Source organism: Primulina eburnea, chromosome 4, assembly GCF_022965805.1.
Source record: "Primulina eburnea isolate SZY01 chromosome 4, ASM2296580v1, whole genome shotgun sequence".
Lineage (NCBI taxonomy): Eukaryota > Viridiplantae > Streptophyta > Magnoliopsida > Lamiales > Gesneriaceae > Primulina > Primulina eburnea.
The window spans coordinates 44,013,395-44,035,998 of record NC_133104.1 but is presented as its reverse complement, the minus strand read 5'-3'; the positions used below and the strand labels follow the sequence as shown (position 1 = coordinate 44,035,998).

Genomic DNA, 22,604 nt, shown 5'->3' with positions numbered 1-22,604 from the left:
AATATTCTTAGCATAAAAAGTAATATTTTTTCATGGTTGACCAAATAAGATATCCATCTCACAAAATACGACGCGTGAGACCGGTTCACATAACTTTTTGTCTTCATACAGTCACAAAGAAAATTAAAGTACCGATCTAGAGGAAGCGGTAAACATGACTAAAAGTAGGAAATCAACTAATTTAATATGTAATATAATATCTAATGGCTTAGCCTTAACCAATCGGGCGTTTTTCTACTCATATGTAAATCTTACACAAAAAATAAAATAAAATAAAATCTCAAAAAAAGAAAGAATCCAGGCAACGAAGAAGGCATCTTGCAAGATGAGAAAAAGATAGGAGACAGTGCACACAAAGGACACGTGTCAAAGGCCCACTTAATCTCAGCCACAAAATAATCCCTGTCCCCACCATTCGCCCTTCCTGCTCCTATCTCGACCCTTCCATTCATATTTTATTATTAATTTTTCGCACAAAAAGTAAAAATTTAATCGAGAAAAATTCCGTTGTGGAGTACCCTGTAGTTGTTTTTCCACCCGACTATCTCTAAATTTATACTCCATTTATTCATCAGCAACCCATCTGGACCTGATCCCTCCGTCTGTTTCATTTCTTGGGTTCTTTTTTCATATATGTTTCTTTATTTTTTCCTCCTTTACACTTCTCGAGTTATGAATAGAGCTGAGAAGTGAAGTGTGGGAGGTTTTCTTGATATTGAAGGGATAAAGCTGCAGCCTTTATCTTTTGCCATCTTTCTCCTCTTTTGTTATTAGCCGCGGTTTTATTGGAACCATGGTTTCTGAAACTAAGGTATGTTCTTTCTTTGGAACGGGTTATTCTCTTTTCTTGGGTTTGTAATTGTTGAGCCATTTTGCTGTTGATTTATGGTTTTATTTGCATTTACTTGATGAACTAGTGAACTGATTCGTTATTGATCTGTGTTCACGCTCGAGCTACATGTGTGAGCTTGAAGCTGACGCAGAATATTATGCTCTGGATAAAGTGTAAATGAGAATAAGGCAACTGTATGAGGGATGTGATGAATCAAGTGTTTGGATCATACTGTCCTTGTCAACCATTCGAGGATATTATGTGTGGATTTGGCGCTTTAATTTTGAAAACTCGTTTTTTTTTCCTTCGACTTATATGTCTTCAGATCGAACTGTTATACTACTTGGATAATTGGTTGTTGTTGAATTAACGATTTTCCCACAAATAAAATTCTATTTGCTGAATTGACAGAAGTTAGATGAGTTGTGCGTCTGTATTTATGTTGAGAAAGAGTTCTGCTACCAAGATCTAAATGAATGAATGGAAGATGGCGTGTACTTGGTAGAAATTTCATAGTCCAGTGATCTGAACGAGCTTTTTATCAATTCTTGAAAACACGTATATCTAGTGAACTGTGATTGATCGGTAAACCACAAGGGAGAAGGGTGGCTTGAAGTCTTCCAAATGTTGTATTTTATCAGAACTCAGATCAAGATTTTCTCATTTAGTTCTGACTGTCATACTGCAGGATGCCTCTCTTATGGTTAGCTCACAGCTGGAACCCGCGGCTGGCCAATCTAAGGCCTTGCTATTTAATGGAAAAGGCGATCCACCAAAGGTGTCCGTCTCTCCTTTTTGTGATTTTATCAAGTGACTTTTATGAGTGAGATGACTCGGGCTCATTGTTTGGCTACTGATCATAATATACGTGTTTATGATATGTATTAGGTGAGAAAACCATATACGATAACGAAACAGCGAGAGAAATGGACCGAGGAGGAACATCAAAGGTTTCTTGAAGCTTTGAAGCTATACGGTCGTGCCTGGCGTCAAATAGAAGGTGAGTGGTAGATATGATAATTTGGCTCCCATGGAAGTCTTAAGTTTTGCTATACTTGCTGTTGTAAGTATTATTGAAGTATTTTAGTCATTCATTTCATTCTGCAGAACACGTGGGCACCAAGACTGCCATTCAAATCCGCAGTCATGCCCAAAAGTTCTTTACCAAGGTGTGCTATTGTAAACAAATATCATTTACATGTTTTAAGTTTGCTTCTGCTTTTATGCACGGTGTTCGGACAGATGATCAAAGACAGCATTGGAACCAATATGAATAGTTTGTTTAACTACTTTCTTTTATTTCATACAATTTACACAATCTTATATTTTACCTTCTTTAACCTCAGGTAACTCGGGATTCAAGCATAGATGGCGAGAGACATTTCAATCCAAATGAGATCCCTCCTCCACGGCCCAAAAAGAAACCCCTCCATCCTTACCCTCGTAAAGCTGATTCCGTTACAGCAGAATCTCTGGTTTCACCTCAACCTGTAAGATCGCCTTCTTCAGATGGTTCTTTTGCCAACAGAGAGAATCTCTCTCCAACCTCAGTTTTGTCAACAGTTTGTTCGGATCCTGAGGTTCATAAAGCTCGTGTTTCTCCAGCTTCATGTGCTACTGATGCACGTTCTGCCAAATTCATGGCAGCTGAGAATGATAATGAATTTGTGACATCTGTCCTAGCTTCCAAAGAAGATGATGATTTTAATCACTCTGTGAAAGCATCCTCTATTACAGTCCCCGTTGATAACTCCACAATGGTATCTTACTTATTCGTTTATGCTGCCAATAAATTCAGCTGATAACTCTTACTTCGATTTTGACAATTTTTTTTTTGTTTTTCCCTTTACGGGCATGTAGAAATTCGAGTTGGCTTCTCAAACAACTGTGTTTTCCACGGATAATCCATCTACTGAAGAATCTTGTGCTAGTATTAAACTATTTGGAAAGACCGTTCTTGTGAGAGATCTGTCAAGACAGTCTTTACAACTTATTGAGAACTCTAAATCTTTACCACTTGATCCTATGGATGTGACCCCGGAAAACAACAGCGAGAAGCTCTTTCAGAACTTCCATGCGCACAAGTCTGAATTTGTCCCAAGTGCGCTGACTCCCTTCAGTTTACCAACACATTTGTTGAAGAGCGTTTCTAGCCACATGGAGAACGTTTTTGGATTGTCTTGGTGGTACTGGTATCAAACGCTGGTCCACAATCATCTCACTTCATGTAAGCTAAAGGCAGCAGAAAAGGCTGGAAATCCTCTGTGTGCCGAAGCCTTCAAAGAAGAAGATCTTCAAAAGAAAGAGTCTTTATCTGGTTCAAACCATGGGTCAATCAGTGAGGTATCCCGCCAGTCAGATCGTGAATCAAATTCTACTAAAACGGAATGCTTGAAGGGTTTCGTTCCCTATAAGCGGTGTTTAGCAGAGAGGGAAGACAAGTCAGCCATGTCGTTTCTTCAAGAACGAGAGAGTCGACGAGCTCGTGTTTGCTCATAGCTGATTCTATATGGTAACCCCGGGTCTTGGAACCTTTCTAACCAAATAAATTGTTTATTTTTTGTGGAACTTCATAATTATGAACCTTTTCAGTTGCCAGCCATTCTTGTAAAGAAATCTGAACCATGTGTTAGCTAATGCCGATGGTGTTAAACAGCCCTGTCAATTGCTGCTGCTAAGTTACAACTCGACTCTTGGTCGATGTATTATCAGGAATTACACACATTAATTGTTTCCTTAGCAACCAAGACATTTCCATTTCTGATTTTTTAACACCAGACGCTGTTAAAAAGATAAGTTCGCACTAAAGTTTTACTGCACATGCTGTTTCTTGGTATATATATTTTCCATTTCCTGAATTCATTCTATGGTATCTTACCACGATAACAATGCATGAGTCGCACACCACCCCTTATCATATCGAGAGATTGTAGTCGGAGATATATTCATTGATATCGTGGTTCCTCCGACAATGTTGTAGATAATATATATGTTTTGTTTTTTAAAGAAAATACAATTGAATGTGGCTACGTCAACGTTGAGATTCAGCACCGTTAAGTGGATTGGTAAATGTATACAATTCAACATTCACTGTTCAACAAGCTGGGTGAAATTGTCAGGTAAAACCCGTGCTCTCGGTATGTCAATTTAGCTTGGTAACCAAGAATCGGCTGCTTTTGGCAAAACAGAGAACTAAAATCTTGGTCGAATTACATTTATCACCAAGCGTGCCTAACGCAACCGGAGTAGAAATTGCCTCGCAGAGATTTTTTTTCCACATGCTATTGAGAAGGATCGCTCCATCTCTCTCCAGGTTTCTGCTTAAGCCCTTGCTGTAGCCCGCTTCCGGATTTTGCTACCTCGACAAAGATTACTCGGCCATCGATAAACTGCAAGGACGTTGGGAGGCCAATTCAGAACCAGAGAATTTTTTTGAAATGAACAATAACACGAGTATAATTCATTCGAACAACATGACATCTATTTCTCTAGAAAATTTTGTTACAACCAATGTGATTTGATTTGCAATGAAGAATTTCGTGAAACTAACTTGGATGAAAGGTTTTTTTGCATTTAGATCTCTGCTTTTTTATCCTGAAATCTCAGTGTTAAAGAGAGATCTTCCAATCTGCAATCTAGACTTTTTTACATTTGTGTGAAAAGGCCACTTAACCTTTCCGTGCATACCTTCAATGGCTTTCTCAGACTCCTCTGCCGTGGCATATCTTAAGAATGCAAAGCCCCTCGGCCTGTTAGCTATATTATCCATCACCAAATTCACTACAATGATAATACAACATGTTCTCAATCAGAATCTTGAAACCGAAAATTCAACCATTTGTGTGGGTCAAACGATAATTTTATGGATTTAAAATCCATTTACATCATATCACGATTCTGATTTCTGAAATAATACAGCATGATTTAACAATCCTATAGAGAGAACATCAGGATTGATGATTTTGGTTAATTTCAACGTGCCATATTCAAATTACTAAGTGAAGAAAATAAATGTATACAAATATTAAAAAAATTCCCTGATACAAACACAGCAGAAAAGAACTTTTAATAAAGAATTTGGCAACCAAGTTTTATGATGCAATTCTGACCTTCGATAAGCTCACCAAAGTTTTGGAATGCATTTCTTAGACTCTCCTCTGTAGTCCTAAATGAGAGCCCTGAAAAAAAAAAACCCTCAATGCATTCAGAACACAAACGGAAACACATTTCTCACACACCCAAAGCTCAGAAGTCATTGCACAGCAAGTCAGCAACCGTTGTAATAATAATTATTAATATTATTGTTATTGTTGTTTTTATTAATTTTTTTGTGAACATCATACATAGGGGTGCAACAGAGCCGATCCACTTGCATCAATGTTCAACTCAACCACGTACTAGTACTTGAAGTATTTTGGTCGAGCTCGAAGTTATGATTTTTTGTTTTTTCATATTTAAATTATTATTCTGTTCATACTTTACAAAATTATGAATAAGAAACTATGTAAAAGTTAGAAATCCTAATCAGACTTGTGACTGACTATGCATGAGAGCTCCAACATTTGAACATAATATTAAATTTGCAACCACAGCTACATATTGTATAGAAACACCATTGAAGAGGCACTAAAAATTTCCAGAAAACACAGAATTTTTTTTTAAAAAAAAACAAATAAAAAGTTAGTGGAGAGAGAGAGCTGGCCGCTAACAAAGAGTTTGGTGGAAGGAGTGAAATGCGTTCTCGACGCAGAAGAAGACCGACCTAAGTGGGAGATACGCTGCAATTGGGAGATGACATTCCCGAACACCACTTACAAGCTTGTTGGCCTTAAGAGGTGAGGAATAGAAGAATCTTTCCGATTTAAGTGTTCTTACTCTGACTAGGAGCTGCGGCGGCGTCGCGAGGAGAGGGCGAGGTCGAATGTGGTGAACGAAGGTGGCGGTGGCCATTCCTGCGGCGTCATCTCGTCCGGTGATATCATATCCCCGGACGCGATAAAAACAAAACTGTTTTAGGAATTTAACCCCTTCCATTTTCTCAAAATAACATATTGGTACCTTAGAAACTAACAAATAGCAATTCATACCCATTTCGTTACGAATCGAAATGACCTACGATTGCATTTGAATCATGTTTACTTTTTTTTTTAATAAATTACCAAAAATGCAATCTATCTGCTTATTAATGATAGTTAGAAATTTATATTTAAAAAAACTTATTTTAATTATAAAATAAATTATAAGTTACAATGCTACAAGAAATCTAGAAAGAATTTTTTTTTTTGGGAATATACAGTGATTTAAAACATAATCCTTTTCACGTTGTCCCTAAGCTGTGGCAGTGGTCTCACATCAGTACCCATAGGAACCCTGCTACTCCTCGCACCTGCACCACCACGACCTCCACTAATCATCAAGCCGTTGTCTGATGTGTGAGGCCCAGGACGAAGAGGGCGGGGCTGATCGCCGGTGTCATCAGGTTGCACAGACAATGAGAAGCTCCTGAAAGACTTCTAGACGAAGAAAACATGAATGAACCTATCTCGGGGAGAGAGATTCCGAAACTGTTCAGTTCAGGTACGAGACTGTGCAGTTAATGAGGGTTTAAAAGATTTGATATGTTCTACTCATATCAAGAATGTGCATTTTATTTTCGGTAGTTCATTACATAAAAGTTTCAAAGTTAAATTATCCTGTTTTGCTGTGTAGTTAGTTGCCCATGCATCAAAGTAATCAAAATATGGCATTTGTGCTATAGTCTTAGGTTAAAGGATTTTAATAACATCCTTACAATCAGCTATAAGTTTGGTAAACCAGCAGTTATTCAATCTTACGATTGATTAAATTTAAGGGCGAATCCCATGAGTAGTACGTAGAAGCAGTCAAGGTAGGGAAAAGTTAGGTCTGTGGAAGTAGCAATTGTCCTGTTATAATGTGTGACTGCATATGTGATACGATAATAGAAATATGGTACTTGTGGTGCATTATAACTTAAAAGATTTAAGTTCCATTGCTATACACGAACTTGGTTATATAATTATTTATTTTCACTGGTCTAAGCATCAGCTCCAAATTAACCAACGGAAATGAGTCGAAAGTTGCTTGGCTTTATAGTGAGTTTGAAGGGTCGTATTTATTGCAGGGCTCGTGACAACATGAATTTGGGCGAAGAACTCCTCACATGGTGCCTAGAGCATTCTTCTGTAAACAAAGGTTCCTACTTTCACACAATATCTTTCGATATGTTAGTAGGCGCAGAACTGTTGAATTCCCCCATGTGTTTTATTCTTCAGATGGAAGACGAACCAGACTTCCAGGACACAGATTGCTGAGCAACAGGTTGGCAAGATGCTTAACTAACGTAGAAGCTTTTGTTTTACAAGCTGCTGATCTCGAAGAAGTTACGAGTCTTTTTGCCAGATTCTTGAGAAGTTCTCGTGTTCAAGGAGCCAATTTTCAGTAGCAAACAAGTATGTGCACAAAATTCTTGGAATTTATCTTCCATCCTTGGGGAGCAACAAATGTGTCTGCTCCGTCGAGCTGCCTCTCTGGCATAGTTAACTACGACAGGTACGAACCGCCTTACTGGCGAGGACTTGCAGCGAAGGAAATTCAGGTAGCATGGAGATACAGGAAGAAGAGACTAAGTTGTGCTGATTCTTCTGGCTCACCAAACTATCGTCATTCAATATAGAAACTGACAATGTACTTGAAAATTTTATGGGACAGACGAGTTAAATTGATATGCAATAAGATAAAGCTTTCTTCTTTGTTCGATAATCTTGTCTTCCGTGTCTCCATATAAAATGACAAGTATTTCATATAAATCTTCTATTACTATATTAAAGATTCAGCGATACAATTTTCGGTAGGTTTGATATGGCCATTTCACCCCTCTTTTCGTAATTGTCAAATTACCCCTCGATATTACCTACGTAAATCGGGATATTTACTTAAAATATCCGCCCATATATTGTTTCTGGAGAATCAAATAAATACAAACAATATATTTTACGACACCCAAATACGAGAATAAGTTCCTTAATTATTACAAATATTTAGAAAGATCATTACAACAATCTATTGATTTGGATCAAGAAATCAATCGATACAAAAATAAATAAATAATTACACTCCATGAACTAATATCTAAGCCTTTATTACAAACAAAATATTCTTTACCTCCCAAGTACATAATACTCTTCACGTAATGTTATTGTTAATTTAGATATCCAAAGATTATCGGTCCTCGTGGAGATGTGGCATATTTATTACAAGATGTGCATAAAAATTAGATGCCAATTGCCATAGGCTTCTTGGTTTAGTAGCACCCGTCTTCTAAATATCGAGTTCAAGACCAAAATATTAATTATTAAACACCCATTCCTTTATATGCCATAAGAGCTGATCGAATTTAATAAGCCGGGTGTGGCTCCCGCGCCGGACGGCCACGCCATTAATTACGATATCACCATATGATACCCTATGAACAGGCGCATCAGGAACATGTCCAAACCGGACTTTGGATCCCCGGTCCATTCCTACCTAAAGTATGTGGTCCATGACAAACTCGGGTATTCTCCTATATGATAGGTTTGAGCGTTCAATTCATTCACTGAATTGACTTTCAGCAGCACCCTTAGTTGTTATCTTATTATATACGCAGTCTCTGACTTGAAATCTTTTTTCTAACGGGCTCTTTCGTGATTTCATGCTTAGATTAAATTCGAGATCTGCACTCGGACTAATTTCACTTTACTCGAATCCAATCTTAAATTTTCAATAAATATCATCATACATACGTTTTTTTGCGAGAATATTTTTGAATCTTTCCAATAATAAATATTTCCTGCAAGTCATTGTGTTTGCAACTTCGATCAAGTATTATAAAAATTTATAATTATGATTTTTTTATTTATTTGTTTTACTCATTTATATATACATATAAATCTCATTTATATATATGTATCTATATGTTTGACATTCAAGTATATTCAGACTTTTACTAATTAGTTAATAGTTAATAACTAATTATTTAATAGTAATTAAAATTAAGTAAAACTAAGATATATCTTTACGGAAAATATATATATTGAAAAATTTAAGTCCCTTTTAAAAGCTCTCTTATTATTTTGCATTCATAATATATCTTTATGGAAAATATATATATTGAAAAATTTAAGTCCTGTTTTAAAAGCTCTCTTATTATTTTGCATTCACTTGTTTGCTTGCGTCTCTTAATTACCCACACCTTCCTCTTCCACCTTCCCAACACTCCATTTCATCTTCTTTTCTCCACCCCAATTGCACCCGCCTCTTGATTTCTCTTCTCACACACACACACACAGACACATATACATACAAGCAATATATATTTATATTTATATATATATGCTCATGCGTACATACACATGAAGCAAGATTATTCTCATCTTCTGGTGCGAGCGTTACTGAATCTAAGCTACCAAAAATGAAATCATGGCTGGTGCCTTAACCATTGCTAATCTCCGCCCAGAATCTATATATTTTTCTGATACAGATCCTATATCATTTTTTTTCTCTTTCTTTCCATTGAATCTTGAAGATAAATCGCGAACACCCATAATTTTCTTTGATATAAATGATAAAGTTCTGATACATATACCTTACGGCGTATGATCTTTTTCTTTTTTGAGAAAAAAAAGATTTAATCTTTTCTATCAGACGTACCTTAAATTATGATTACCGTGTTATTATAGTAAGTGTAGTTATTACGGTTATATTATGGGAATATCTTGTAATCCGCTGGAGCTTCTTCTTTACAAGTACTGCTGCTGTGTGAATGCTTTTAATATCATTTTTATCGCGGGTCGGAGATTTTTCTTCTGGTGAGGTGAAAGAATCATCGATGGAGTTTAGCGTCGGCGGCGGTGGCGGCTCAAGTGGTGGAGACCACCCCGATGCCTCCGATTCTCATCGAAGGAGAAAACGTTACCATCGCCACACGGCTCATCAAATTCAGACCCTTGAATCGTATGACTTTTCTCTTCTTATTCTTCTTCTTCCTTGCACCGTGTATATTTGCAAACTCAACTGCATGTGCACACATACGCATAAACTATTTTACTGATGGATATAATTTATTTTTATTAGATTTTATTAGAAAATCGGGGAGAAAAAGAAGTTTCTTTCTTTATTTTGAACAAAATTAGATTTCGACGATGCTGAGGTTTTTGTGTGCAGAATGTTCAAAGAATGTCCCCATCCAGACGAGAAGACCAGGAATCAGTTGAGCAAGGAGTTGGCTTTGCATCCTAGGCAGATCAAATTTTGGTTTCAAAATCGAAGGACTCAGACGAAGGTAATTTGTTTTATTTTTTTAATAGGTCGAAATAATTTATTCCCTTCCCTGGCAACTGATCTTAGTTATGTTCTCTTTTTAATTGTAATTTTGTTTAGACACAACATGAAAGAGCAGATAACTGCGCGCTTAGAGCAGAAAATGATAAGATTAGATGTGAAAATATAGCAATTAGAGAAGCCCTCAAGAATGTGATCTGTCCCTCTTGTGGAGGCCCTCCAGTTGAAGATTCATACTTTGATGAGCAAAAACTGCGAATGGAAAATGCCTTAATGAAAGAAGAGGTCTGGAATGTTTCATTTCTTGAGTAATATCCCAAAAAACTTCATTAGATTCTATGATATCCAATTTTATTGACCTCTTTTTTTGTGTTTGTACGATTTATAGCTGGACCGTGTCTCAAGTATTGCGTCAAAATATATCGGGCGGCCTATTTCACAACTCCCATCAGTGATGCCTGTTCATGCATCTTCATGGGATTTATCCATGGCAAGTTTTGGAGGTCACGGAGATTTAGTTCCCGGCCCTTCCCTTGATCTCGATCTTCTTTCGGGAAGTTCATCAAGTGTAATGCCGAGTTTAGTCTTCCCTCCAGTGAGCATTTCAGAAATGGATAAATCTGTCATGACAGAAATGGCAACCAATGCCATGAATGAACTGATTAGGCTCTTGCAGAGCAATGAGCCTCTTTGGGTTAAGTCCTCAACAGATGGTAGGGAGATTCTTGTTTCCGAAAACTACGAGAGATTTTTCCCAAGGCCTAATAGTCATTTAAGAAATCCAGAGGCACGAATGGAAGCTTCGAGAGCTTCTGGTGTGGTGATAATGAATGGTTTGGCTTTGGTTGACAAGTTTATGGATGTGGTTAGTTTAGTTTTCATGTTTTTTTATATGTGAACAGGCGCGGATTCAGAAATTTGGAGGATGAGGGGGGCAAGAATTACATTTTAAAAAAAAATATACATACGCAACATAAAGGATTTTTGTTTGTTTTGTGGGACGATCACTTCCCTCACCTTCCTTCGGATCCGCTAGTCACGTTGAAGTTCCTGGTTCAATGGTGTAATTTGTAAAAGTATTGACAGGATAAATGGGTTGAAATGTTTCCGACTATCGTTTCGAGGGCAACAACTATATGCGTGATATCATCTGGAATTCTTGGAAGCCAAAGTGGCACATTGCAGTTGGTAATAATAAACATATGATCATGATTAGTGCATAGTGAATTTTTTTCCTCCCCCTTAAAGTTTGTATGTTTCTTCTGTGGCGTGTCTCTGATTCTCAGATTACTTGCTTCATACCACAGATGTATGAAGAATTGCAAATGCTTACAGCATTGCTACCAATTAGACAACTCTATTTTCTTCGCTTATGTCAGCAGATCAAGCAAGGCACTTGGGCTATAATCGATGTTTCTTATGATCTTCCTCAACAAGAGATCCAATTCACTTCTTCGTGCAAAGCTCACAAGCTTCCTTCTGGATGCTTGATACAAGAGATGCCAAATGGTTACTCTAAGGTAAAATTTAACACGAAATTCATTATAGTTACTTTAGTCCTTGCTCTTATAATTGATATCAAGTAAAATTTGTATGCATTATTAATGAAGGTTTCTTGGATGGAACATTGGGAGATAGAAGACAAAGTTCCGGTTCATGGACTTTATAGAGACCTGATTCGGACCGGAGTGGCTTTTGGAGCCGAAAGATGGCTTTCTACTCTTCAAAGGATTTCTGAAAGATTTGCTTGTTTGATGGTTACTGAAAGTTCAACCACAGATTTTGGTGGAGGCGGTAAATCAGGAGAAAATTTATGTCTTGATTTATGAAGCAAAAATGCAAATTACAATGTTTCTTTGGTTGTCTTTTTGTTAATGGTAACATTGTCGTGTATTGATAGTGATTCCATCAGCCGAAGGCAAAAGAAGCATGGTGAAACTTGCACAAAGGTTGGTGAAAAGCTTCTGTTCAAGCATCAACCCTTCGAATGGCCAACGATGGACCACGATATCAAGATTAAATGAGTTTGAAGTCCGAGCCACGTCTCATAAGAGCACTGATCCTGGCCAGCTCAGCGGTGTCGTGCTTTGTGCAGCCGCTACTCTCTGGCTTCCTGTCTCTCCGCATAACGTCTTCAATTTTCTTAGGGACGAGAGAACTCGACCTCAGGTAATTAAGCACGACTCGAGCTGATTACATTGGAAATATTTACATCACGTATTCTAATAAGTTTATTTTAAAATTATAGTGGGATGTTCTCTCAAATCAATATCCGGTTCAAGAGGTTGCTCACATTGCAAATGGTTCTCACCCCGGGAACTGCATATCTGTTCTTCGGGTATATTTCATTTCTTCAACCATTCGTCTTCCTTTCAACACGCTATTTCTCACCCAAAAAAGCATTCAAGCCTGTCGCATATCTAACTTTGAATTCTGAAACAGGCGTTCAATGCTGGCCAAAACAATACGTTAATCCTCCAAGAAAGCTGCATAGACGCTTCCGGCTCACTCATCGCGTACTGCCCTGTCGATATACCAGCCATCGAAATAGCAATGAGAGGAGACGACCCTTCCTACATCCCATTACTCCCGTCCGGTTTCACAATATCCCCCAGTGGCGAGCCTAATCACCTCCATTCCGCAGAGGGAGGAGGTGACGGAGCTTCAACTAGCTCCACACCCGTCATCGCTGCCGAATCCTCAGGTTCACTCGTAACAGTAATGTTTCAAATACTTGTGAGTGGCATGCAATCCTCGGGAATGACCGCCGAATCCGTCGCAACAATTAATAACCTTATTAGCAACACTGTCCACCAGATTAAATCCGCCTTGAACTGCACCACTTCCTGATATTCCCGCCAGTTAACATTCCAGAAACACAATCTTTCCGAGTCATCTGTTAGCAACATTGGGTTAGTTGAGGAAGCCGGTATTGAATGAAGTCAGAAACTATTAAATCTCTCGGTTAGTTGAGCAACTTGAATGCATTGCATGCTGCTGCTGCGCCTCACTGCTGCTGCTGTATTTATATGCCAGCCTCATCACAGTTCAGAAAAAAAAAAAGACATCTCAGTTAAAAGTTTTACCTGAACCCAAAAAAAAAAAGAAAAAAGAACCCTCATTAATATAATCGGTTGAAATAGGAGTCAAGAACGAACCATTACCTGTATTTCTTGAAGTGGGCCTCTCCATTTTCTTTCCCTTTCATTAGGGTTAGTGACAGTTTTGTTCTTCTGTTCAAGTTTGATATCAGTTTAGCAGCCATAAATAATGTATGGTTCGGGTATTGACTTCTGTTTCGTGGAACTTATATATTTTTCATATGGAATTTGTGTTGAGGTTCATGGCATCGATAAATAATGTATGGCGTGTGAATTGTAACCGATATTTTTCGATACTTTGTAAACTTTCGAACTAAAATAGTAGTTTATAAGTCACGTTAGTCGAATAAATCACACTAAACAACTTTATTAGATGGGTATAGTCAAGAAAATATCGATTGAAAAAAATCAATTAATCAAACACTTACTTATTCAACTAACCCGAACAATACTTGAAGTCAAATTATAAATGGATGCATTAGTTAAATATATGTAGTGCTTCATTTTATTAGGTGTCACTTTCAAATGCGGGCCTGTGGTGGGAATAGACTGGTAGTGAGCTTAAAAGTCATGGCAAGGTAGGGGCAATATATAACAATAATTAAAGACTTGGTATCTAGCTTCCTAGTTAACATCAATCTGCAGCAACCAGTAGTCCATAGTCCGGTTAGTTCCATCTTATCCTAAATATTATATCTATGTTGAAGTTTTAAAAAAAATTATTTTTATTTCAGCAGAATTATATATATATATGAAAACTAAATACTGTCTAAAATAAAAGATCCATGATCCATGCAAAATCCCATAGATAATAGGTTGGTTGGGTAAAGGGTACGTAGAAACAAGATCTATGAATGAAAGAGACAACTAACGGAGTGTATTATAGTGGACTCATCTAACGACCCCAAATCAAAATATCATTATCTTAATAAAGTAGAGACAGATAGTTGGTTGTGTAGATATCGAGAGTTGCGAACAAATTTATTACTAAAAAAAACGTGGTAAACATAATATGAAATTGATGTATTCTAATTCTTTTTTAGTAGATTTGTTGTGAAACGATCTTGTCGGTCTTTTTACGTGATACAAGTCAGCTCAAATCATATTTGAAATGAATAATGTAATACTTTTAGTATACAAAATAAAAGATTTGTGAATCGAATCGGGTTAGAGATTAGTCTCACGAAATTAACCTGTGATATCGTTTCACATGAGTTTTTGTGATTTTTTTTATTTGATTTTGACTAGGTTAACAATTCACAAGGAGACATATTTAGGGTTCTTGTCTTTTTTTTTTTTTTCAAATAGAAACACGTAGAAACAAATTCATATTTTTCTTTTTGATGGAACTCGTAGTTGTTATATTTCGATGTACATTGAGTAAACTCATCGACTAAGCAGTATCATACAAACCACATTAAATAAGTAAATTATTTGTTACAAGCATGCCTGGGAAAAAAACTTGTAGCAAGAAAAAAGTATGTATGCTTCGAGTTAACCACTCGTAGCAAGAAGAAAATTGGCGTGTTTGATTACTATTTTGAAGGCAGGTCAAAATAGTTCAGCCATTTTTGGTTGCGGGTTGGGCGGGTAACGCGTCATTATTTAATTTTTAAAATATAAAATTTTAATTAATAATCAAACAATTATTTTATAGTTGTGTGAAATTTGTGAGAGTATATTATGTATATGTAGTGAGATCTATATGTGCAATCAAGTTGAATGTGATTTCACTTTTAGTATTTTCAAAATGGCAAAAGCTTGTGTGAGACGCTCGCTAAGATTATTACTTTTTATTGTGAATATCGGTAGGGTTGACCATGTCTTACAGATAAAAATTCGTGAGACCGTCTCACACGATATCTACTCTTTCAAAATTAAAGTACGAGGATCCACAAATAAAATACAAGAAGATCATTTGAGAAACAAAGAATATAATAAAGACTATAACGATTACAGTGGGCAACAAATAAAAAGATATAATATTTTTTAAAAAATAAATAAATTATCATTTATCATCATTCATGGTCAATAAAAAATAAACAAGAATATGAAAAGATTTGATTTTAAGGATGAATGTGAAATTTGTTTTTATTAGTTTTTTTATAAAAAAAAAATTGGTGGGTTATCTTTAATCCGACACATAAGACGAGTTAGGTTGAGTTGAAGTTTTCTCGAATTATCCCATTGGCCGGCGAACCATTGGATAGAGGGCCGGGGTTAGGCGGGTCGGTCTATTTTGATAGTCGTAGATGAATTCGTGGTTTACGTTACAAAATAATTAATTATTTTGTGAGAGTAAAGGAGATAGTTTATAAATTTTTGAGAGATTCGAAAATATTTCTATATAAAAATTATATAGGTTTAATTTGCTAAACCATGACATCGAGATTAATGGCGATATGATACGTAAACAGATCGGCTGATGGTTCTGGAGACCCGACCCGGCCCGACGCACCCGTTTCGTGGTCTACGATTGGTCAAACGTACGACTCGTCAAAATCCAAAGATATCTTGCCCCCTACTCCACCCTACATACACAGTACATGCATAACACAAGAATTTTAAGGTCAAATCCCCCAAAACAAGCTTGAATCAGGCCTCCCTTTTTTAGTTTCTTGGACCAGCCAACAGTTTCATACACCAGTCTTCCCATTGTACTCGGTTCCTCCTCGGTGAAGGTGTTTGCTTGATTTGAACCCATTGTTGTTCTCTATTTCTCGAATTGATGGTATGTTTTTGGACCTTTTTCTTCCATCCCTTTAAATTTTGTTTACTGTTTTATTTTTAATTCAAGGTGGGATCATTTTTGAGCTTCTGTTAAAGAATTACGAGATGGCATTGATTATAATACACGACATTAATTCTCATGGTATATAATTGCATCCTATGATTTGGTTATTATAGAATTTTAGCTTGATGCGATCGATGTACTTACTCGAGGGAGAGTCTCATGTGAATCTTGTTTTTTCACTGCATCTGCTGTTGATCGAGACAGTCAATGAGTTTGAGTTGGAATTTGAAGCATGTTTGCTTGAGAGATCTAGCCAAAACAAGGACTTTTCACCTCAAGTTTGTGATTTGTAACTTGTGGATTAAACATGTTCATATAATATTGTTCTTAACGGTATTGAAGACCCTGTACATGTTTGCATCTCACACATAAAAGCATTTGTTTCCATTGTTAGCATTATTTTATTGTCAATTTGTTTTTGAGGGATTTTTTGGTTAGTGCATGAAACCAGTTTCAAACAATTCCTTCAATGAGTTGAAATACAAATTAAATAAGCACTTATTAGTTTTGACTTAAAAATGAGCTTGAGCCGAACATTCTCGCTAATTCGTTCAACTTGGTTGAGCTCACGTTCGATTATTGATTGACATACGCCCATAGGCCCCATACCAAGCTTGTAGAATCTTGAAAGCAGATGAAGGAACATGAACTCTCCACTTTTCTATGGTCTGCTTTGTTGTTTTTGTTGCAACAATGAGAAATAAAGTGTCTCCCCAAGCATACTACTCACCTTTTTTGCTTTCAGGAATCTCCTATGATAATTGGTGCTACTTTTGGAACCGCAGCTTTGGGGGCCAGGTACTTGATAAGAGCATGGCAAGCATTTAAAGCTCGCCCAGTTGTTCCACGTTCTCGTAGATTTTATCCTGGAGGGTTTGAACATGTGATGACAAGACGAGAGGCGGCATTGATTCTTGGAGTGAGGTAATGCCTTTAGACTCCGTTCCTTTTTCAGAGTGGATCGATGCTTGTTCTGCATCACCAGAGAGCCACATAATTCATGCTCAATCTCAAAATCAGAGTTCTCTAATTCATATATTTTTTTCTAAGAAATGCTTAATTATATACCATCTATATTACGAATAGGGAGTATGCCGTACTGGAGAAAATCAAGGAGGCTCATAGGAGAGTGATGGTAGCGAACCATCCGGATGCTGGTGGTAGCCATTATCTGGCTTCCAAGATCAATGAAGCTAAGGACTTATTGTTAAGGAAAACAAAGGCAGGAGACTCTCTATTCTGATTTATAACAAATTACTTTGTCAAGAGCCATATTCTTTATAGATGCCACAAATTTTACTTCTTTCCTCCCTTTCATCTATATTTGTGGTCCAGCTGACATAGCTCGGTATTTAATAAGGCATTTTACGCGTATGTATGGTACCGGTGGGTTGATTTGTGTCCACTTTGATAGAGGCTTTGAATGTGCAGCATTGATGAGTGTCCCATTAGTATGACATACTTTGTTTACGTCTGATGACTGGAAGTGCTTCATGAATCCTGAAGTCAGTATCGATTTATAGGTATGTGCTCTGTCTCTGAAATTGTGCGACAAAAATAGAAATAATATCATCATTCTGAAAGATGCAATAATCAAGAGCACCATACTAATACATTAGAAGCAACACCATTCGGATATCAAAACCGATAAAATCTGCAGGATGGGTAATTCAGCAATCATATATGATCACTGCTCATCCATTTTGAAATGGAATAGTCCTTCATTGCATTTATAAAGTATTATACCATGAGATATATGCTTGTAAAACCATATACATACCTCTTTCTTGGTGAAAAAATTAACCATTTATGCATCGGAACAAGTCAAACACAAAATTTGTAGCCTAAAAAATCAGCAGCACCAGCAAGAAATGACGGTATATTCAGACCAGAGCAGGGCTCCCATGAAGCGACATTACTGCACACACACACACACACACACAAAAGAAAACATCAGTAGTGTTACTCCATGGCCAGCCCTGCACAGGTCTGTCCCCCATAGACTTTGGTTTCTATTTTGCTTGCTCGTTAACAAGAACTCACCATTTTATGTAGTTCCTCCGTGTAATTAGAACTTGTATGTAATATATTAAACCAGCATTACTTTTGTTTTTTAGTTTATATCTTTTTCTATCGGGGTTTTCCAGTTAATATTCGGGAATGGACAAGGCTTGGAATTACGAGTGTTGTTTTATTACCTAATACATGCTGCCAAGGCACCCCGCGGCAGGTCTTCCCTACTAAAATCAATAACTCACAGTTCATACAATGATGATAATAATAATTTAGAAGAAATCTAGTAATTTTGGCCAGAGATTTAACCTTGCGGACAACATGAAAAAGTGTAAGAACAAACAAAAACATCTGAAATAACATTAAAAAACCAAGAAACAGAAAACAAGCATTGCAAAGAATTATAGTGTCTGCCTGCCACGCTCGTTTCCTGTTAGTATTCGAAGCAGGTGCAACAATCTTCTTCTCTTTGTTCAAGTGATTCGATGCTTCAATATCCGACTTGATCTGATGTTTGTCCAAAGCTTTTCGCCATCGACTCTCTCTAGCCTTCCTTGATTGTTTACATAAGGATCGACGATAATACTTGAAAAAAGTAACAGATTAGTATAAAAACACTTTTCTTCATCCACCACAATACCAGGCCAAGAGCGAAAAAGTTCATGTTCTCAGACCTTAAGCGTCTCAAGAAGGTCACAGGAGGAGGGGATGAGACTTAATGATCTCCGAATGCGAATCAGTGTAACGTTAGCAACTGTTAATCATAAACTAATTTCCTCTAGCACCATCTGCACGTTTTCGCGAAAATATAATTTTGATTTGATGAATATAGCCCGCAAAAACTCCAGCAAATCCTGGCTCTCTGTATATAAAATTTAGTGAACTAGGGAGGGGGAGGGGACATTGATCTTTACTCAATATTTTCCATACTTGTCAAGTAAAAAAGTGGCAAACTGAATAACATGCATCAATCAAGATGGCCGTAAATGAAAGCGGCAGGAGTAGACTCGAACACGACTATATATGAAGTAAAAACCACTTAGCATCAATCAATCAGAAAGATACACATGTTCAAATTTCAATAAACAAATAGAAAACATGAATCCGAGTCCCATCCACAGCTGTCCTTTGTGGACACCAACAGTAATTATTGTCTTAATAATTTGCTAATGATGATAATTTATTATATATGTATAACTAATGCAATTGTAAATTGGGAATATTTTATAAATTAACAAAAAAAACGATTTTTGGCATGAATCGGTTTTGAAGTGGTCTTTGTTTTTCCGACGTGCATAAACTCGTGCTGGTATGCTGTGCAAAATCGTCCAATATAGGATGTTACATAAAATTTATTTTTTTAGAAGTTAATGTTTATGGACTTTTGCTTTTAATTTTACTTCAAAATAAAAACAAAATTATTTTTCAATATTTATCCAAACATTAAACTTTTTTTTTGCCTTTTACACGAAAACACTTTAAAATTTATATTTATTTAATTTTTTAAGTTATAAATAAAATTTTATTCTGATATATAATTATTTTGCATCGAAATAGTGCAATTTGTTTTTCTACACCAATATATATATATATATATATATATATATATATATATATATATATATATATATATATATATATATATATATATAAGATTTTACTCTAAAAAGAAATTTTGTATTTTTTTATGTACTCTTTATCATACATCTGTGGAGAATTTTTTATCATATTCACATATTCAAGTAATATTTAAAATAATATTAAAAATAATATATACATTAATTAAAAAATTGATTTAGCTCCCACAAAACCAACTCCCGCGAAAAGCCTCCCCGATCACTCTTCTCCAATCTAAGGAGAGCGAAAATGGGGTCTCTTTCTCCGCCATTTTCCAAACTTCAAGACGAGAACAAAGAGAAGTTAACCACTTTGGATCAAGCCCATTTGCTCAATCTCTTCAAATCCCAGCAAAATTACCTCAACTATTTTTTTCAAAACCTCGATCTGTCCCAAACCCTCACCTTCACGCAAACTCTTCTTGATTCCAAGGGCACCATTTTCTTCTCCGGGGTTGGGAAATCTGGATTTGTTGCCCAAAAGATCTCGCAGACGTTGGTTTCTCTCGGAATCAGATCCGGGTTTTTATCCCCCGTGGACGCGCTTCATGGAGATATCGGCATTTTATCATCCCAAGATTTGTTGGTCCTCTTCAGCAAGAGCGGGAATTCTGAGGAGTTGTTGAAGCTTGTGCCTTGCGTTAAGGCCAAGGGAGTCTATTTGATATCTGTTACGTCGGTGAGGCCAAATGGGCTCGTGGGATTGTGTGATCTGAACGTGAATTTGCCTCTGCAGCGTGAATTGTGCCCGTTCGATCTAGCACCCGTCACATCGACGGCTATCCAGATGGTCTTTGGGGACACCGTCGCGATTGCTTTGATGGGAGCCAGGAATTTGAGCAAAGAAAACTATGCGGCGAATCATCCTGCTGGAAGAATCGGGAAGACTTTGATTTTCAAGGTGAATTTTATTAGCTTTTCTTTCAGTTTCATGTTATGATTCTGAAAATTGTCGGTGGAGAAGTTAGCTTGGATACAAAACTAATTGATTGGAAAAATATTTAATAAGTGCGGCCTACTTAGAATATTTTTAAGTTTCTAGTGCGGCCGTGACAATTTAAAAAGTACAGCACTATTTCCAGGCTTTTCTAAAATGTCTAATTTCCAATTCTTTAATCTCACCTAAACAACAGGGAGCATTTTCTAAAATGACCTTTCGATCCATGCCTTGAGGTGTTTGTTGTTTGGTTTAGCTTGATCTTGTGAAATGAAGAAACTTGGACTGAGTTCTCCGGCGGTAAGTTGTGCATTATGGACTGTTAGGCTATTTCTTAATCTGGCTGGACGTGAGCTTTCTTGAGAAAACAAGATGTTCCACAGGGGGTAAAAATAATAAGTATGATAAAAAATGATAGAGAGGGAACAAGGTTCTGCACTTCAGTAGAGGTAGTAGAATGGTCGTAGAAACTTGAATAGGGATATTCTGCTATTTATTTCATGGTTGTTGTGTATGGATTGATGAAGTTTCTGTTTTCATATAATTTGCATACGAGTATGTGTTGTTCATAATTATAATAACGATTTGAGACAGCATCATTTTATTCCTGGTACCTACTTAAATTGCTCACTTTGTGTTGTAGGTGAAGGATCTTATGAAGAAGGGAGAAGAGCTACCAATATGCAGGGAAGGGGATTTGATAATGGATCAGCTGGTTGAGCTGAGCAGCAAAGGTTGTGGATGTCTTCTTGTTATAGATAATGATTATCATCTGCTCGGTACGTTTACTGATGGAGATCTGCGTCGCACATTGAAAGCCAGCGGTGAGGGAATCTTCAAGCTCACTGTGGGAGAGATGTGTAACAGGTAAAACCATTTTTTCACAGTGATTCCTATTTATGAGGAATCATAGTTGCATTAGGACATGTAAAGAAGAGAAGTGCATCTCGGATTCATTTGTTCGCACCATTTTGAAGTTCTTGCTGTTATCACAGCGTTGTTCTTAAGTTGTGCTAACTTCAGAGTCGGAAGAAGTAGTTTTGATATGATGATAATCAAGGTCGAGTCGGTACCACAAAAAAGCTCAGTTGATAAAACTAGAAGGGTTTTAATATTTGGTTTCATGGTATATCTTCTGTTGCAGGCAGGAACCAGAGCTTTATATATAATTTGACCACGTATCTTTTAATTTTGTCTATGTGTATTTTCGTACTAGCATCAAACCAGTGGCTGTGACTTGAAAGGTGTTCTTTCCCCATAGCTCCAGATCCACGCGTTTTAAGATTTGATTTCATATAAACATCATTCCTCTTATAGTTTCCAAACATGTCTGCTGCGTTGCGTGGCTGTTGTGAATTGAAGTTACAACTTCACTCGGTGTTACAGGAACCCAAGGACAATCAGTCCGGATGCAATGGCAGTGGTAGCAATGCAGAAGATGGAGTCTCCCCCATCAGCGGTGCAGTTCTTGCCCGTCATCGGCGACCATAATGTCTTGATTGGTATCATTACATTGCACGGCCTTGTCTCTGCCGGCTTGTGATTTCTTCGCGGCACAGTGTCTTGATCGGTGTCCTTTGTCTCTGCCGGGTTGTGATATTTGGACCATGTACTCGAGTCTTTCTCCCTCTGCATGACAATAGTATTTTACTATTTTTATTTCTAGTTAGGCTATTCTTATGTGTAATGAAATTCTTTGGAGTGTGTTGGAATATATTTCGTTATTTTGTATGTATCATTTACTCCATGTGAGTTGTATAAGCTACACTTGGATGAAGATGACGTCTCATACATGATCATTCATCTATGTAAAAATGCTTTTGTGTTCATTAATTTTCTTGTCCATGGTTTCAATCTAACGACAGTCAATTTTGTGCTTTCCTATTTATGGATTTCTTATTTTACAATAAAAAAAATTTAAAATACATTAGTATTAGATTTTATATTAACCATATGAAAGTTCAAGAATAAC

At 36.8% G+C, this 22,604-nt stretch overlaps 5 protein-coding genes across 5 annotated transcripts; 4 read left to right on the top strand and 1 right to left on the bottom strand.

Moving 5' to 3' along the window:
* Window positions 1-487: 487 nt before the first annotated feature.
* Window positions 488-3,487, top strand: LOC140829384 (protein REVEILLE 7-like). The gene is made up of 6 exons (XM_073192571.1): window positions 488-811; window positions 1,521-1,610; window positions 1,721-1,832; window positions 1,940-2,001; window positions 2,179-2,592; window positions 2,693-3,487. The coding sequence occupies exons 1-6, from the start codon at window positions 794-796 to the stop codon at window positions 3,329-3,331; spliced, it is 1,335 nt and encodes a 444-aa protein (XP_073048672.1). The 5' UTR covers window positions 488-793; the 3' UTR covers window positions 3,332-3,487.
* A 372-nt stretch (window positions 3,488-3,859) lies between these two features.
* LOC140830341 (organelle RRM domain-containing protein 6, chloroplastic-like) lies at window positions 3,860-5,923 on the bottom strand. The gene is made up of 5 exons (XM_073193613.1): window positions 5,920-5,923; window positions 5,535-5,642; window positions 4,942-5,010; window positions 4,506-4,612; window positions 3,860-4,221 (listed from the first exon to the last, which is right to left on the bottom strand). Exons 1-5 carry the CDS (start codon window positions 5,921-5,923, stop codon window positions 4,114-4,116), a joined length of 396 nt encoding a protein of 131 aa, XP_073049714.1. The 3' UTR covers window positions 3,860-4,113.
* A 3,139-nt stretch (window positions 5,924-9,062) lies between these two features.
* On the top strand, window positions 9,063-13,505 carry LOC140829383 (homeobox-leucine zipper protein HDG11-like). The gene is made up of 10 exons (XM_073192570.1): window positions 9,063-9,844; window positions 10,055-10,172; window positions 10,271-10,456; window positions 10,560-11,036; window positions 11,258-11,359; window positions 11,479-11,691; window positions 11,782-11,965; window positions 12,072-12,340; window positions 12,420-12,509; window positions 12,614-13,505. Exons 1-10 carry the CDS (start codon window positions 9,654-9,656, stop codon window positions 13,019-13,021), a joined length of 2,238 nt encoding a protein of 745 aa, XP_073048671.1. The 5' UTR covers window positions 9,063-9,653; the 3' UTR covers window positions 13,022-13,505.
* A 2,286-nt stretch (window positions 13,506-15,791) lies between these two features.
* On the top strand, window positions 15,792-17,437 carry LOC140829978 (mitochondrial import inner membrane translocase subunit TIM14-3-like). Its single transcript, XM_073193260.1, has 3 exons — window positions 15,792-16,003; window positions 16,812-16,990; window positions 17,153-17,437. Exons 1-3 carry the CDS (start codon window positions 16,001-16,003, stop codon window positions 17,307-17,309), a joined length of 339 nt encoding a protein of 112 aa, XP_073049361.1. The 5' UTR covers window positions 15,792-16,000; the 3' UTR covers window positions 17,310-17,437.
* Window positions 17,438-19,881: 2,444 nt separating this feature from the next.
* LOC140829382 (probable arabinose 5-phosphate isomerase) lies at window positions 19,882-22,442 on the top strand. Its single transcript, XM_073192569.1, has 3 exons — window positions 19,882-20,596; window positions 21,276-21,499; window positions 22,019-22,442. The coding sequence occupies exons 1-3, from the start codon at window positions 19,946-19,948 to the stop codon at window positions 22,173-22,175; spliced, it is 1,032 nt and encodes a 343-aa protein (XP_073048670.1). The 5' UTR covers window positions 19,882-19,945; the 3' UTR covers window positions 22,176-22,442.
* Window positions 22,443-22,604: the final 162 nt, after the last annotated feature.

Coding starts and splice junctions, on each gene's coding strand:
- LOC140829382 (XM_073192569.1), top strand. CDS start 19,946: ATGGGGTCTCTTTCTCCGCCATTTTCCAAACTTCAAGACGAGAACAAA. Junction 20,597..21,275: donor GGAAGACTTTGATTTTCAAG/GTGAATTTTATT, acceptor TTTGTGTTGTAG/GTGAAGGATCTTATGAAGAA. Junction 21,500..22,018: donor GTGGGAGAGATGTGTAACAG/GTAAAACCATTT, acceptor TCGGTGTTACAG/GAACCCAAGGACAATCAGTC.
- LOC140829384 (XM_073192571.1), top strand. Junction 1,833..1,939: donor TGCCTGGCGTCAAATAGAAG/GTGAGTGGTAGA, acceptor TTCATTCTGCAG/AACACGTGGGCACCAAGACT. Junction 2,593..2,692: donor CCGTTGATAACTCCACAATG/GTATCTTACTTA, acceptor ACGGGCATGTAG/AAATTCGAGTTGGCTTCTCA.
- LOC140829978 (XM_073193260.1), top strand. Junction 16,991..17,152: donor GCATTGATTCTTGGAGTGAG/GTAATGCCTTTA, acceptor TATTACGAATAG/GGAGTATGCCGTACTGGAGA.
- LOC140830341 (XM_073193613.1), bottom strand. Junction 5,011..5,534: donor CACCAAACTCTTTGTTAGCG/GCCAGCTCTCTC, acceptor TTTTTTTTTCAG/GGCTCTCATTTAGGACTACA. Junction 4,613..4,941: donor CTTTGGTGAGCTTATCGAAG/GTCAGAATTGCA, acceptor TTATCATTGTAG/TGAATTTGGTGATGGATAAT.
- LOC140829383 (XM_073192570.1), top strand. CDS start 9,654: ATGCTTTTAATATCATTTTTATCGCGGGTCGGAGATTTTTCTTCTGGT. Junction 10,173..10,270: donor ATCGAAGGACTCAGACGAAG/GTAATTTGTTTT, acceptor AATTTTGTTTAG/ACACAACATGAAAGAGCAGA. Junction 11,692..11,781: donor TGCCAAATGGTTACTCTAAG/GTAAAATTTAAC, acceptor TTATTAATGAAG/GTTTCTTGGATGGAACATTG.